The 16,065-nt window shown below is 35.1% G+C and overlaps 1 protein-coding gene across 2 annotated transcripts in view; it reads left to right on the top strand.

The window, feature by feature from the left end:
- Positions 1-16,065, top strand: part of FBXO11 (F-box protein 11) — a 111,171-nt gene that overhangs the window by 92,342 nt on the left and 2,764 nt on the right. For both annotated transcript variants that reach the window (XM_025260989.3, XM_025260987.3), the window contains exons 12-19: positions 6,569-6,786; positions 8,390-8,475; positions 9,333-9,427; positions 10,411-10,533; positions 10,619-10,704; positions 11,425-11,501; positions 11,599-11,742; positions 15,329-15,439. In XM_025260989.3, the coding sequence (XP_025116774.1) occupies positions 6,569-6,786; positions 8,390-8,475; positions 9,333-9,427; positions 10,411-10,533; positions 10,619-10,704; positions 11,425-11,501; positions 11,599-11,742; positions 15,329-15,439 (940 nt within the window). The remainder of the gene's footprint in view (positions 1-6,568; positions 6,787-8,389; positions 8,476-9,332; positions 9,428-10,410; positions 10,534-10,618; positions 10,705-11,424; positions 11,502-11,598; positions 11,743-15,328; positions 15,440-16,065) is intronic.

Below are 16,065 nucleotides of genomic sequence, written 5' to 3'. Positions count from 1 at the left end.
TGCTTTCTGCTATTTAAAAAAAAAAAAAAGAGTCTTAAGAATCTACCCCCTCTTAGAGGCCTGTGTTGGTAATATTTTTTTCCCCCTAATTTTTTCTTTTTTTTTTTTTAATCACACCCTACCTGCGGCCTGCAGAATCTTAGTTCCCCAACCAGAGATTAGATCCCTGCCCCCTGCATTGGGAGAGCAGAGTCTTAACCCACGGATCATGAGGGAAGCCCTAGCAATAATTCTTAAATGGAATTCTAAATGGAACTCATATTTTTGTAATGAAACTGTACTATGCTAGTATTTATTTGCCTTTAGACTTTGCCCCAGAGTTACATATACAGTTTCAAGTATCATATTTATGCATGCCTCTGGTCTCATTCATAGATGATATGAGGTACCAAAATAACTTGAACCTGAGTAAATTTCCTCATTTTTAAAAGACCTAATGTTGATGGTCACTTACTAAAATTTATCAAATAATACACTCTTCACACAGTCCCAGTACAGTTTACATTATATAGATTCAAGTTTATAAATTTTTAAAAAACAAATCTTGGGCGATCCTACAGATATAAATCTCATCAATCCTTAATGGAAATATATAAATTATATAGACTTATAAGGAAAAGATGGGAATAAAAGCATATCTTGGGCCTCTCATCTATTTTAGTATTGTGATACAATCCTTTAAAATCCTTTGGTAGAATGTTCTTTATTATTAAGGTGTTTTTTGTGTTGGTTTCCATGATTGGTAGAGTATTACTAAGGTTAACCTTTTTAAAATTTGACTTTGTTTTTTAATAGAACTTCAGAGAACATCAGAGTAAATATTTAAATTAGTTTCTGTACTGTTCTCTGAAATTGTCTTTCCTCTTCCTTGTCTATGACCTGCTTAGAATTTAAACTCCTATATTGGCAAGAATGAATGGTGAAAGAATTTCTGACATTTCTTTAAATTGTAATGTTTTAAAATATTACATGCCCTGTATAAAAGACATCCCTAGAATTTCAAAGGGTATGGTTCTAGAGTTTGTCATAATTAACTGCGTGTTTAAACTTTTTAAAAATTATAAAAAATACTTTATATTTCAAACCTCTGTACTCCATCATTTGTATCCTTATTTTTCTTTAGCACTTTATAACATTTCTATTCCTACAGTTATTGGTCTGTATTTATATTTATTAACCTTCAGTCCTTTTATCACAGTTTTTCCATTCCTGATTTTATTTTGATTCATTCTTGGTGTGGCTGTTCTGTCATCTAGCCATTTTGATTTTGTTTATTTTTAAAAGAAAGGCTTATGGGTATTGTAGCTTGAATTCTTCCCACTTGAAAATGTCTACCCATTAACCTTTTAACTTTGCTGAGTATATAGTTTTTTATTTTCGTTCACTCAGAATTGCGTAGTCGTTTTTATATTTCTAGAATTGAATATGACTGAGGAGTCTGAGATCATTCTGGGTTATTGTTTTTGTTTTTTCCTTTCTGATGGAGATTTGCTTTTCTACTTCAGTTATCCATGTGATGTTTTTGTTGTATGTTAATAGTTTTTTGGTTTTTTTTTTTTACTACTTTTCTACTTCATATGTTCCTTTCTTTAGAAACTTAGTTATCTTCTCTATTACTTATGTTGTTCTATATTGTTCCGTTCTTTTCCTTTGTTCTGTGCTGTGCTAAGTTGCTTCAGTCATGTGTGACTCTTGGCAGTTCCATGGACTGTAGCCTACCAGGCTCCTCTGTCTGTGGGATTCTCCATGCAAGAATACTGGAGTAGATTGCAGTGCCCTCCTCCAGGGGACCTTCCCGACCCAGGGATCAAACCCACGTCTCTACGTCTTCTGCTTTGGCAGGCGGGTTCTTTACCACCAGCACCACCTGCAATTCTGTGTAATTTCCTCAAATCTGTGTCTCTTACTATGTCTACATATCTTTGTCTCTTTTTCTATTTTGTTTCCAGTATGGTTTTTATATCTGATTTTTTTAATGTGTTTTTGTTTTATGGAATCCTTCTTGCATATATAAAACTGGAGACAATATTGTAATGAATTTTCCATGTATCCACCCTCCACATTCAAACTTTAAATTCATGGTCAGTTTTATTTCATCTGTACTTCCTCATACATTGCTTATTCTCTTCTTTATTCTGAATTATTTTGAAGCAAATCTCAGATATCATCGTCTCATCTGTAAACATTTCAGCATGTATCTTTCTTTTAAAGGTAGGATTCCTTCTTTTTCTTTTACATAACCACAGTGCCATTCTCACTCCTAAAATAATTTTTCAATCAACATCTACAGTTCCCCAATTCTTTTTGGTTTTTTGTTTTAATATTCAGTCTGTTGCAGAGTGTTAATTTCATAAAGTAAAATTAAAATACAGCAGTAGCAAATTGCTATAAAAATTTCAAGATACGTATTCTAAGTTTATGAATTTAACTCATGAGAGATTGACAGGAGACAAAAACTATGTTGAAGTATGGTTTTCCTCCTTTTTACTTTGGATAATCCTCTTTAGATAAAAAATGCAAGTTTTAGATAATAGAAGTTGTACATTAGTGTGTGTCTTCAGATTTTCTTCTTGTGCCTAAATTATTTCTATGAAAATATTACTGTGGGATTATTTCCTTCCTCTCCTGTATTCTGTTCATGACACTAGATGTCACTACTTAGTAGATCATTGGTTATGCTTGCTTATTAGAACAGTTACTTGGGGAAACATACCTTGCTAAAGGTAGCTCTCACCTTTGTCTTCCTTATCCAGATACCACAGTATTAGGCAAGTGTTTGATAGAGTATAGTTTGGGATTGTAGACATTTATTTCAATGAAGATAACATTTTTCTCTTTTTATTCATTCCTTTTATCTGGAGAGTTTAAGAGGAACTCTTGAATGCCTTTCATTCGGTCATCTTTGATAAAGACTATTTCAATTCAAAAAATTTTAATGAAAAAATATTTAATCTCACCTTCTATTTTTATATCAATGTTAATTTTTTTAGCTTGGTAGAATGATCATTTTTAAGGACATATATCAGAGATTTAGAAATGCTTGTGCTGAAAAGTTAACAAGCTTTTATTTTAGAGTATAGAAGAAAGCTGTTAGCAATCTGGTATCTTCTGGTAGGGAAATAAATCATTTTATGATAAGGAATAGTCTGGGAAAATGTCTTTGCCCTTGGAGTTTTGTATATATATTAGAGCTTTCATGGTTTGCATCTTAAAAGGCAAAGTAGAATTACGTTTATTACTTACAGTCCATTACACCATTTTGCACTAAAGACATTTCTTAACAAAATAGATGCATTTCATTAAAATGTATTTTAAAGCAAAATTACACTAACTGAATCCTTCAATTCATAACAATAGATTAGTTTTCTTATGATATTATAAAACTATGTGTGTCAATCAAGTGTTGCCCTTTCTGACTGTAATAAAATCACAGTTGTAGCAATGTAAAAGATTCTAAGAGCATGAAGAAGAAAAAATTTTCTTTTCAAAAACTTTATGCTACTTTCTTTTCTTGAAAGTTATCTTAAAACAAAAGATACAGATTATAACTCCCATCTTTGATAGAACTAGGAGACATTTTTAACCTCTAAATTACAGTATGGTAAAATAACCATGTGCCTATAATCATGGTAACCAGTTCAGATTAGAGCAGGTTCTAAAATTGCTTATATTCAGGAAGAACCTAATGTGAATACAAATATATTAAGAAGTGATTGAGGGGTCCCTGGCGGTCCAGTAGTTAGGAAACCACCTGCCAATGCAGGGGACACCATTTCCATCCCTAATCCAGGAAGATCCCACATGCCTTGGGGCAATGAAGCCCGTGCGCCACAACTACTGAGCCCACACTCTAGAGCCTGCGAGCTGCAACTACAGAAGCCCACACACTCTAGAGCCTGTGCTCTGTAACAGGAAAAGCCACTGCAATAAGAAAGCCCACGTGCTGCAAGTAGAGAGTAGCCCCTGCTCACCGCAACTTGAGAAAGCCCACATGCAGCAACAAAGACCCAGCACAGCCAAAAATTTAAAAAAAAAAGAAATGATTAGAAATTCCCTGGCAGTCAGCTGGTTAGTACTCCAGGCTTTCACTGACAAGTAAATGGGATCTATCCCTGGTCTTCCGACAGGGAGTCCCTGCAGGCTGTGCCTCGCAGCCACCAAAAAAAAAAAAAGTGATTTAAACAACTAGTAGCAAGTTTAGGATAGAATTATCACTGGACGTCTAAGCAAAAGAGAACAAGATAATTGTAGAAGAGCAAAATCTCAGCTTTCGTAATAGGAGATCAGCACATAATACCTAAAACTGCAAACTCAAGACAGTACGCATTTTCACTTAAAAATATGAAAGTAGGTCAAAAGAATTGAAAATGGGGACCTCTGGACAAGGGAAAATAAAGAAAAGGACTGCTGTTTGCCTTAGTAAACTTGTGGGTCCTAGTTGACTCCTAAGTGTGCAAAATCAAAACCTAAAGAAAACAAGTAATTCACTGGTGGTCTAGTGGATAGAATTCTGCACTTTCACAGCTGAGGGCTTGGGTTCAGTCCTTGGTCAGGGAGCTAAGATCCAGCAAGATGTATGGTGTTGCCAAAAAAGCAACCGTGCACTTGAAAATTTTCTAGTAGATATACTGTAGCAAAGTATACTTGCAGTACTGTATGTTGTACTAGCACAGCTGGAACACGACAGTGTCCTGTCACTGGAATCTTCATAGAAGCCCAGTAAAGAGCATACCTTTTTCTGCCGCATTGTGAGCAAATTAAGAAATCAAAGCTATGAAGTAGCATAAGGAGGTTAAAATATCAACTTCATTTCCCTTAAAGGTTAAATTGGAGGATACAACTTAGAATGAGAACTAAATGGGTCTGTTTAACTGAACCCTGGAATAAAATGCACTTATCTACTTAGTCACAGGCAATGTTCATGGAATAGTAAAGAAGGTATACTCCCCTAAGGGCAGCTCACTTGAGTGAGAAAAAGAGTGAAGCTGAATTGAGCATACTCAGTTTATTCTTTCCCAAGTTTACCATTCAGGGTATATCATTCAACTCCCGGCAGAAACAAGTTGAGCTCCCTTCTCAATGATGAAAACATCAAAATGTTGAATTGTTCCAATCTGACATTAATCTCTTTCAGTTTAATCTCTTTCACAATTGTTGTTTCTTTGATGCTCAGTTTGCCATAATAGTCTGTATATACCTGGTGTTGATCCTTTTTTTTTTTTTTTATAAAGCAAAGAAGAAAAAAATTTTTCATATATTAAGGAACTATTTTTGATGCAATCCTCCAATTTTTTTTAAAAAGAGTAAGTTTATAACCTATATGTTAACAGGTATAAGTTGTAAGTGATTTGTACTTTATTTGTGGGAAATGAAACCTGAAAACTACTTCTCAATGTTATTCTCAGACATTTTCTTAAAGAGTTAAATATGTAGTATATTAGAATACTCAGAATTACATCCTGTTTTAACCTCTACTAGATTTGGCAAAAAGTTGATCAAGTCATGTTTGAGTGCTTACCATGTGTAAAATCTTAAATAGATGCTCCAGAAGTTAGTAAAAGAGGCACCCTTTCTCTTCAGAAGCTTATAATCAGTAAAAATGGATATAACAAGTTAAGCACAAGATAGTACATGGAAGTAGCATAAGAAAATACTTAGTGTGAAAGGGAATTTAATGAGAGGGGAACACATTCAGTTTTTGAAGGGAGGTAGACAAGGAGTATGAAATGGCTTTCATACTCCTAGGAGTGCTCTCATTTAACTTTCTCATTTTTTCCTCTAACATTCAGTCTGACTGGGTCTTAGAATTTAAGATATCAGTATTACAGTAATGTTTATTATCTTTAGAAAATAAGTAACATATGTCCATTGTAGAAAGTTTAAGAAATTTAGAGAAGCATAAAGGATACAATAAGCATGCATAATACCACTACTCATTTAATCACACTCTCATATTCTTGTTTTATCCTTCAGGTTTGTTTTTTTGTTTTGTTTTGTTTTTCAAATAAAATTGAGTCATATTGAATGTATATTATCTTAAAGTACAGTGTATACTGTTCTTTTCACTAAACATGATAGCATGTATAACATGAGCCTAGGTCTTCACAACATTTTGAGTCAGTTCTCTCTTACTGTGCTAAGATGAACATTATTATGTCTTTTACTGTAGTCTCTGATGATGTCCTTTGGTCAGCTTTTTAATAGTTGATTTTGGGGGACATTTTTAAGGTTTTCTTTAATACTTAAACCTTTTGTTGAATATGTATTCTTACTCGGTAATGGTATTTATTTGCGTTTATTGAATAAATCTTTCCCTATTTTTCTTTCCTGGCTTTGAATATACTCACATTAATTAGAGGATTTAATTAATTCAAATTAATTAAACTGAAATGCTTAAAACATTGAAATGTTTATAATTTGAAATTTAGTATATATCTGTCTCTGTTTCATTCTTAACTCGTGAATGTTTCTAATACTTAATTTGGAGGTATACATTTAAAAGGTTTTTTAATGTCATTTCTTTTTGGAAAGTAGCCTTACCTTCAGGCTTTATTTCTATATTTTCCAGGGTTACTTTGAAAGCTGCAATATACACAGAAACCGGATAGCAGGCTTTGAAGTAAAAGCTTATGCTAACCCCACAGTGGTTCGATGTGAAATTCATCATGGGCAGACTGGGGGAATATATGTTCATGAAAAAGGAAGAGGACAATTCATAGAGAATAAAATCTATGCAAACAACTTTGCAGGTGTATGGATTACCTCAAATAGTGACCCAACAATAAGGTATTTCTATATAATTATGGAAGAGAATTATATTTTCACCTTATGTTTTGTGTTATAAAAAGTTAAGATACTTAGCTTTAACTCTATTTTTCCTAGACACCTGATTACTATAAGATAGATTTACCTAATAAAAGTCTGTGCATCTGAATGAACATAGCTATTGCATTTATTTTGCAGTGTTTTGTTTTTTATTAGTGATCTCATCCATGTAACCTCTATTTTTTATGAAAAATTGCAAATGCTGTGGTTTTCATTTTAAATTCATCAAACTTCATTGTAGATGAGTATATAGGGCTGTGATCTTCTCTTGGAATCTGAATGATCTGTCTTGTCCTTTTTCTTTCTGAGATCAGATAGTTAGGTTATTAATTATCTCTTAAGATATTTGGACAAAGAGACCAAGAATAACAAAAGAGTCAAAACTTTAAGCTGTCAGTTCCTGACACTCCCTCTGGCCACAGCAAGGAAACAAACAGATCCAGTCTTTTTTATTATTATTTATTTTATTTTTGGCTCTGCTGGGTCTTCGTTGGTGTACGTGGACTTTCTCTAGTGGCAGAGAGTGGAGTCTACTCTCTGGTTGCAGTGTGTGGGCTTCTCGTTGCAGTGGCTCCTCTTGTTTCAGAGCACAAGCTCCAGAGCGTGGGCTCAGTAGTTGTGGCACATGGGCTTAGTTGCCCCACTGCTTGTGGAATCTTACAATGTCCCCTGCATTGAGAGGTGGATTTTTAACCACTGGACCACCAGGGGAATCTGCAGATCCAGTCGTATAGGCACTGGCTAAGACTGTAAAACAGAGCTATGATAATGAAATCAATGACCATGAATTATTTCTGTAAAATTGTTTTCCACTGGCTTTATGAAAGTTGATTGTGTGATTTCCATCTTAATTACTATTCAACAAATGCTTATAGATGAGCTAAGAAAAGTTCTTTTAAATGGATTAGCTCCTCTTTTGTAAATTTTAATAAGTTGTGTTATTGTTTCCTTTGACCTCGCTTCTTGTGGGATCCTAGTTCTCTGACCAGAGATCAGACCTGGGGCCTCTGAAGTGGAAGTGTAGTGTTCTAACCACTGGACTGTCTGGGAGTTCCCTGAATTAGCACTTTTGAGGGGAATTTCTAAGAATGCTGCTACTGCTGCTGCTAAGTCACTTCAGTCGTGCCCAACTCTGTGCGACCCCACAGACGGCAGCCCACCAGGCTCCCCTGTCCCTGGGATTCTCCAGGCAAGAACACTGGAGTGGGTTGCCATTTCCTTCTCCAGTGCATGAAAGTGAAAGTGAAGTCGCTCAGTCGTGTCTGACTCGGAGCGACCCCATGGACTGCAACCCACCATGCTCCTCCGTCCATGGGATTCTCCAGGCAAGAAAACTGGAGTGGGGTGCCAGCATCTCAAATACTAGATGGCTTTTCCAAAGCTTTAAGTCTTAGAATTGAAGGGAAATCATCTAGTTTCTCATTTCATGAATTAGGAAGCTGAGGCTCATAGAAGTTAAATAATTCTCTAAGGTCACGTGAACATGGCTGGGCTTTTAATAAAACAAGCAAGCTTTTCTGAATAGATTCTTTTGTGTGTTTTTTATTTCCCCACATGATTATAGGGGGAATTCTATATTTAATGGAAATCAAGGTGGAGTTTACATCTTCGGTGATGGACGAGGCCTTATTGAAGGAAATGACATTTATGGTAAATATATTTTGTTCTATAAAATTTTAGAACCTGGCCTGTGTTCCTGTCATTAGTAAATGGACCATTTTGAAACCTTCTGAATAGGAGAACTGATCTAGGTTCTTTAAATTCTCAATAAAGATTATTCTGTGACATTTATTCACCTAACAAACATTTACTGAGTATCTACTATGTATTAGGCACTGTTCTACATACTAGGGATGAAAATAAAACTAAGACCCTATTCTCACAGAGTATCTGCAGTTCCCTTAGATTCACTCCATTGTTTAGCAATTTCTGTGGTAGTTTAATACACTTTGGTACTAATTAGAAAGGGAAAATACTTATTCCTCATTAAAATTTGTGAGGTATTAATTCAGCAAACAATTATTAGGTATCTGTGTGCTAGACACTGATGTGTTCTGGGTGTCCTCTTTTGCTAATACTTACTGGATAATACACATAATTTTACTCATTGCTAGGTGCTTTTTTGAGTACCTGACTTGAATTAAGTCATATAATATTTTCATCAACCCTGTGAAGTAGGCACTATTAAATATCCCCCACTTACTGGTCAGGAAACAAAGATACAAAGAGGTTTAAGCAGCTTATTCAAAGTCACATAGGGAAATAAGTCAAATTCCTGGGAGTCAAAACTTAACAGCCTGGCTCCAGCATCTCTGGTCTTAACCACTGTTCTTAGACTGCCTGCAATCCTTCTGCATCTTCTTACACTCCTAGTTCCCTTAGTTTTGTCCTGAAATGTTCATGGATCATAAGTGTCTTTCTGAATATGACGTATTTCACAGAATTGTGCTCTTACTGTGTTTCATTAGGCTCCATATGTTGATATTGTAACTTTTATTTTTAAATAGGCAATGCATTAGCAGGAATTCAGATTAGGACAAACAGTTGTCCAATTGTTCGGCATAACAAAATTCATGATGGCCAGCATGGTGGAATTTATGTGGTAAGTTAATAAATACAGTTAATTAATAAATACAGTCTAGAACTTCATGAATTAAAGTCGGGGTAGAAAAGAAAGAAAGTACAAAATTATGTCTACCTGTAAGTAGGCCATATTCAACTTTTTCTCTCTCCCAGTGTATGAATGATGTAATATTTTGTGTGTAGTGCTCTATAATTTTGTCAACTGACTAAATTTAAGCATAGGAGATACACCTTTTTATTGAAATATCTAATTATAATGGCAGTATGGGCTGAACGCATACAACAAATGGTTGGCAGTCTGAGTTTTATTTGTTACACTAGAATTTGGCCAGTGTGATTTACTATATGAGTCTCTAGATTTTCCAAAACTATTAATTAAAATCATAATATCACTGAGTATTAGTAATACTAGACTTGAATATTTTTATCTTCTGAAAAAGCCAGACATTTGACATGATGTTGAAACATAATTAAGCATCTTACAAAATTTAAAAACCTATGTATTAGTGTATTCATCCTGTGTCTTCTGTCATCATAGTATCTGACACTGTTATTAGAGTAAGAAAATGTGGAGAATTTCAGAAAGGTCCTTGTGTGATGCCAGGTGTGAGTCTAATTTTTATTCCTAGTTCTAGAAATGTTCATGTCTTAAATCTTCTACTAAAAATAAAAATGTTAGTAACTTGAACCTCGTTTTGAACCAGTGATAGGTTGAAATAATTATTAACTTCCTAAGTGAGAGAACTTTGGTTTGTTTTGTATCTTAGAATGAGATAAGAAAATCCAGTGCTACTATTCTTACCATAATAGATTTAAAAATACAAAAATACACAAAGGACAGTATAAAACCTTTGAGCTTAAACTCAGGTAAAGACTAGGTAAGAGAATGTTACCAGTTAGCTCTTTTTTTTTTTGGTCATAATTTGTCTCAAAAGATAGACTATACCTGTAAATTACTTGGCTTATACAAGATACCTATTATAGTCAATAACTTTTATTTAGCATGAGAAAGGACAAGGCGTAATAGAAGAGAATGAAGTCTATAGTAATACTCTGGCCGGAGTCTGGGTGACAACTGGCAGCACTCCAGTACTGAGAAGAAACAGGATACATAGTGGCAAACAGGTAAGGTTATGTTTGACTTAGTATGGGAAATTATTGTTTTATAAACACATTTTTTTAATTTGAAAAAAATCTTTATTAATTTTAGGTTGGTGTTTATTTTTATGACAATGGACATGGAGTACTAGAGGACAATGATATTTATAATCATATGTATTCAGGGGTTCAGATAAGGTAAATGTTTTCACATTTGGCTTTCTTCGGGGAGGGAATTGTGAGTGTGTAGGGTAAATAGAAAAAATTACCTAGTTATTAAATGCTCAATTTTTATTCCTCCTTTTGTATATGTGTTCATATTCTGTCATACTCTTGGCTTAAATTGTGTGTAAGTTTTGGCTGAATGGCACATATGCCGTAAGAGCTCATTTCCACTGTTGTGTCATCTGGTATGACAGTCCTTATCAGCTATCAGTGTACTCTATCATATTGGAGAGTGGAAAGCTATGTAAAAATACCTGTAAGGTACCTACATGTCATAGGTACTTATTAAATGGGAGCTTCTGTTTTTATGCTCATTCTGCAAAATTAATAGGCTTTAAATCCTTCTTTCTTGTATTTCACCAGTTTTTGGAATTGCAGTAGTCCTGATCATATTTTATTTTACATATGAGGGGAGCATATAATAATAAATGTTACTTAATCTAACCTCCTCAGTTTAGTTTACATATTAGGAGACTCTATAGTAATAATCTATAGCTGAGTCTGTTCTGTGGGAAGATAGAATTACACAAAATTAAGCCCGTTTCCTCACTGACAGACTTCTCAAAGTATCTTGAAGGTGATGTTTAATTATGTTGTTAACTCTTAAAGTGATTATTGTGGGTTTTCTTACTGTTAACATGGGATGTGGGAGCAGAAGCAATGAGATGGCATTACTTTCTATTCTATCCATAGGACTGGAAGCAACCCCAAAATTAGGCGCAACAAAATCTGGGGAGGACAGAATGGTGGAATTCTAGTTTATAATTCTGGTATGTTTAATCTTTTACCTTTTTTTTTTTTTTTCAGTGATATTGTCTTTAGAAATATACTTTCTAAATAACATAACCTAAAATTTTCCACTTATAGGTCTAGGCTGTATAGAAGACAATGAAATATTTGACAATGCAATGGCTGGAGTCTGGATTAAGACAGACAGTAATCCTACACTAAGAAGAAATAAAATCCATGATGGAAGAGATGGTGGCATCTGTATATTTAATGGGGGTCGAGGTATTGTTAAGTTTGCATTAGTTAAAAACCCAGTTTTCCATTATTCTTCCATATCTTTAATGATCAATGACATTGCCAATTAATGTCATTGTGAAGGAATCACGGTCTTATTAAATCTTGAGATGGCTTAGGAGGTTAGTGCCTAGAGTTAAAGGAGACATGTTTGCAGGATTTTCCTTCTCCTGTTATAGCTACTTTGTGCCGCTTTTTTAAGGCTTTTTTTGTAAGGCTTTTTTAAGGTAGCAGAATTTGTTTACACCCCCCCTCTGGGCTTTTTATTATCCAGAATAGTGATAATGATTATAATAAACTTTAAAGTTATAGAACTAGATGTGAAAAATTAATTGGTCTGTAAATATATAAAAATGTCTGTAGTCAGTAAGTATTGCTTATTTGTATCTGTTCACAACCATCTTTGTTGGAGAATTGAATTATTGAAGCCAAGATGTGCTGTTTGGTATCCATAAACGTCAAATCAACTTTGCATTGAGGCAAAAGCTTACAGTCCCTGCCTCTTGCCAGTTCATTTTGTTCATAGAGACTATCGAATGCAAATTATCACCATTCCTGAAATATCAGTAACCCAACATCATACATACCTTGTATAGAAGATTAGCTAGTAATTACTCTAACATAACAAGACTTAATCAAAATTTACTGCTGCCACCAAGCAGCATGATTCCATCAATGATACAGACTCAAGAAGCTTATAATCTAGTAGTTCAGTAAATGATATAATCCTCTGATAGGATTCTTTATAAGATACAGTGAGGAAACAGTACAGAATTGTTGGTTTTATTTGTAAGGTGTTGGAAAAGGTTCTGGAGTAAAAGTACTCTTGAACTGTGTCTTGAAAAAATGAGTATTTACTGGTAAGATGAGGGGTTAGGGGTTTGAAGGCCATTCTGGTATAGAAAGTAGTTATTTCACTCTTTCATTTGTTCTAGTATATACTTACTAATTCGGAGAAGGCAGTGGCACCCCACTCCAGTACTCTTGCCTGGCAAATCCCATGGACGGAGGAGCCTGGTGGGCTGCAGCCCATGGGGTCAGGAGTCGGACACGACTGAGCAACTTCACTTTTACTTTTCACTCTCATGCATTGGAGAAGGAAATGGGAACCCACTCCAATGTTCTTGCCTGGAGAATCCCAGGGACGGGGGAGCCTGATGGGCTGCCATCTCTGGGGCCGCACAGAGTCGGACACCACTGAAGCGACTTACCAGTAGCATACTAACTAATTGAACATACCTGTGCCTAACACTGGGATACAGATACTGAAGATAAAATGGTGAATATAAAACAGTACTACATCCAGAAAGTTTATAGTCTAATGGAGTGGCACTTGGTAAGCTACAGTAAAGGAAACAGTGGTTTAGTAAGGCAAGAGATTTTTTTTTTTTTAATTTTTAAACTTTACATAATTGTATTAGTTTTGCCAAATATCAAAATGAATCCACCACAGGTATACATGTGTTCCCCATCCTGAACCCTCCTCCCTCCCCATTCCATCCCTCTGGGTCGTCCCAGTGCACCAGCCTCAAGCATCCAGTGTCGTTCATCGATCCTGGACTGGCAACTCGTTTCATGCATGATATTTTACATGTTTCAGTGCCATTCTCCCAAATCTTCCCACCCTCTCCCTCTCTCACAGAGTCCATAAGACTGTTCTATACATCAGTGTCTCTTTTGCTGTCTCGTACACAGGGTTATTGTTACCATCTTTCTAAATTCCATATATATGCGTTAATATACTGTATTGGTGTTTTCTTTCTGGCTTACTTCACTCTGTATAATAGGCTCCAGTTTCATCCACCTCATTAGAACTGATTCAAATGTATTCTTTTTAATGGCTGAGTAATACTCCATTGTGTGTATGTACCACAGCTTTCCTATCCATTCATCTGCTGATGGACATCTAGGTTGCTTCCATGTCCTGGCTATTATAAACAGTGCTGAGGCTGGAACGGGGCCAGGGCCCAAATCGTTAAAGGTTTTATTTTTATATATGCAGTATAATGAAAAGGCTTTGTATGTATGCAGTAGTTTGGACTAGACCTTAGCAATAGTACTTGAGGAGCCTATAGTGGACATCTGCAAGATTAGAGGTAGGATCTTGGAATAGTCAGGCTTCTCCTGTGGCTCAGTGGTATAAAGAATCCACCTGCAGTGCACGAGTCGAGGAGACGCGTGTTTGATACATGGGTCGAGAAGATGATACATGGGTCGAGAAGATCCCCTGGAGGAGGGCATGGCAACCCACTCCAGTATTCTTGCCTGGAGAATCCCATGGACAGAGGGGCCTGGTGGGCTACAGTCCGTGGGGTCACAAAGAGTTGGACACAACTGAAGTGACTTAGCACGCATGCACTCACTCACTTGGAAGTCTTTTCTAGGAGAAAAGGAATTTACAGGTTAATACTTAACAGTTACAGATAGGTCAGATGTGTACAGAAATAAAAGCATTTCATGTCTTCAGGGAGCAGAGAAACACTACTACATAACTAAATATGATTCAGTGTACATAAGTAGGTTTTATAGGAGTCATGTTAATACTTATTTAGTACTGTGTACTTTTACATGTATTAACTAATCCTCATAATAACCCTATTGTGGTAGGTACTATTATGCCTATTTTACTGATAAGGAAATTGAAATAAAGAGAAGTAATTTGCCCAGAGTTTGGAAGTGGCTAAGTCAGTATTTGAAGGCATGAAGTCTGATTCTTCAGTCTACTCTTAATCATTGTTATCATCCCAGAAGAGAGAATAATTAATTTGATAGAGGAAAACCAAAAACCTCCCAGAGGAAGTGACATTAAGAAGAAAGACTATGACACTGCAGAAAGAGGAAATAATATAAATCAAAGGCAAGAGATAAAAATGTATAGCATTTTTATTACTTTACTTTTTTACTTTTATTACATTTTTTATTACTTACACATTACATTCAAAGTGTAAGTAATGTAGTGAAACGAGGGGTAGGTTGGGGGAATATTTTCAAAGACTAAACAGCAAGTTAAATTTTAAACTTTATTCTGTAAGTTTTTTATACTGATAAAGGGATATGATAGAGTTGTAGGAAACTTGGGAAAACAACAGCAGAAGAGAGACCAAAGTAAAGAAAACTGATCAAGGAATGCTGATAGTGGCTAGAAAGAATTAGGGCTTGAATCTAAAGTATGGAGAATGCAAAGATCCTAAAATACTTCAAAGGAATTAATTCAGCAGTGTTGAGTAAGAATCAGCTTTATGCCTTGTGCCTGGGCACTGGTGATGCAGTGGTAAGCTACACATGATCCTTGGAACCATGGGACTTGCAGTTTATTGGTTAGAATGGTTATCTGCTAATTTTAAATTTTTTGCTTAAATTCTACTTTAAATATTTGTGAATTACTAAACAAACTTTCTTTTCAGTTGAAAAATTAGTCCTATGAATTACTAAACAAACTTTCAGTTGAAAAACTAGTCCTATGAATTTTATAGTCCAGTTAATAAGAAACTAAAAGAAAACCTAAATACCACCAAAAAGACAGTAACATTTGCTATGTGGATTAGCCCTAACCTGGGGAAATATTTCATTATAGGTCTCCTTGAAGAAAATGATATTTTCAGGAATGCTCAAGCAGGTGTTCTAATCAGCACTAATAGTCATCCAGTCTTGAGGAAAAACAGAATATTTGATGGATTTGCTGCAGGTTTGTATTTTGTTACCTGTAGCTTGTTTGCTGTACATTAAACTGATTCTTGGTATATCATTTCTTAATAACTAAAGGTGTGCAGTGTGCTGTGGAAGTCGGCCGAATGCTTGTTTACAGTTGCTTTTGAGAGCACCTAATCCAAGTTTTGGATTCAGTCCACGAGGTTGCAGAGTTGGACATGACTTAGTGACTGAGCTCACACAGTCCAAGTTTTGGATTCTTCTACTCTAAGCCAAACTTATAATATTGTTCTTGTAGTTCAGTAGTAATTAAGAATCATTAATTGGATAGAGTAACTACTGGCTACCATTAGGAATAAAGATAAAATGCAAGCCCTCTGGCCTCACAAATAATGTTTTTTTAAAGATATTGGTAAGTAAAATTCAAGTATTATGCAAATATATTTCAACTTTTTGCCAGTAAAGACACTTTCTCTTTAATTCCAAATAACCATCTAGCTCCTTCCTACACATATTTCTGGGTCCTATCTTCTTAGTTGGAGAGAAATTTTAAAATAATGTCATTATCAACAGAGTAGAGTATGAACCATCTGTATTATTCCTTCCTTAGCAGGGGTAGAGAACTAAGTGATTCAAATAAGCTTCTCTTTTTTAGATGTTAGG

This window comes from Bubalus bubalis, chromosome 12, assembly GCF_019923935.1.
Source record: "Bubalus bubalis isolate 160015118507 breed Murrah chromosome 12, NDDB_SH_1, whole genome shotgun sequence".
Classification (NCBI taxonomy): Eukaryota; Metazoa; Chordata; class Mammalia; order Artiodactyla; family Bovidae; genus Bubalus; species Bubalus bubalis.
The sequence above is the reverse complement of the archived record's forward strand: the minus strand, read 5'-3'. Positions and strand labels throughout refer to the sequence as shown.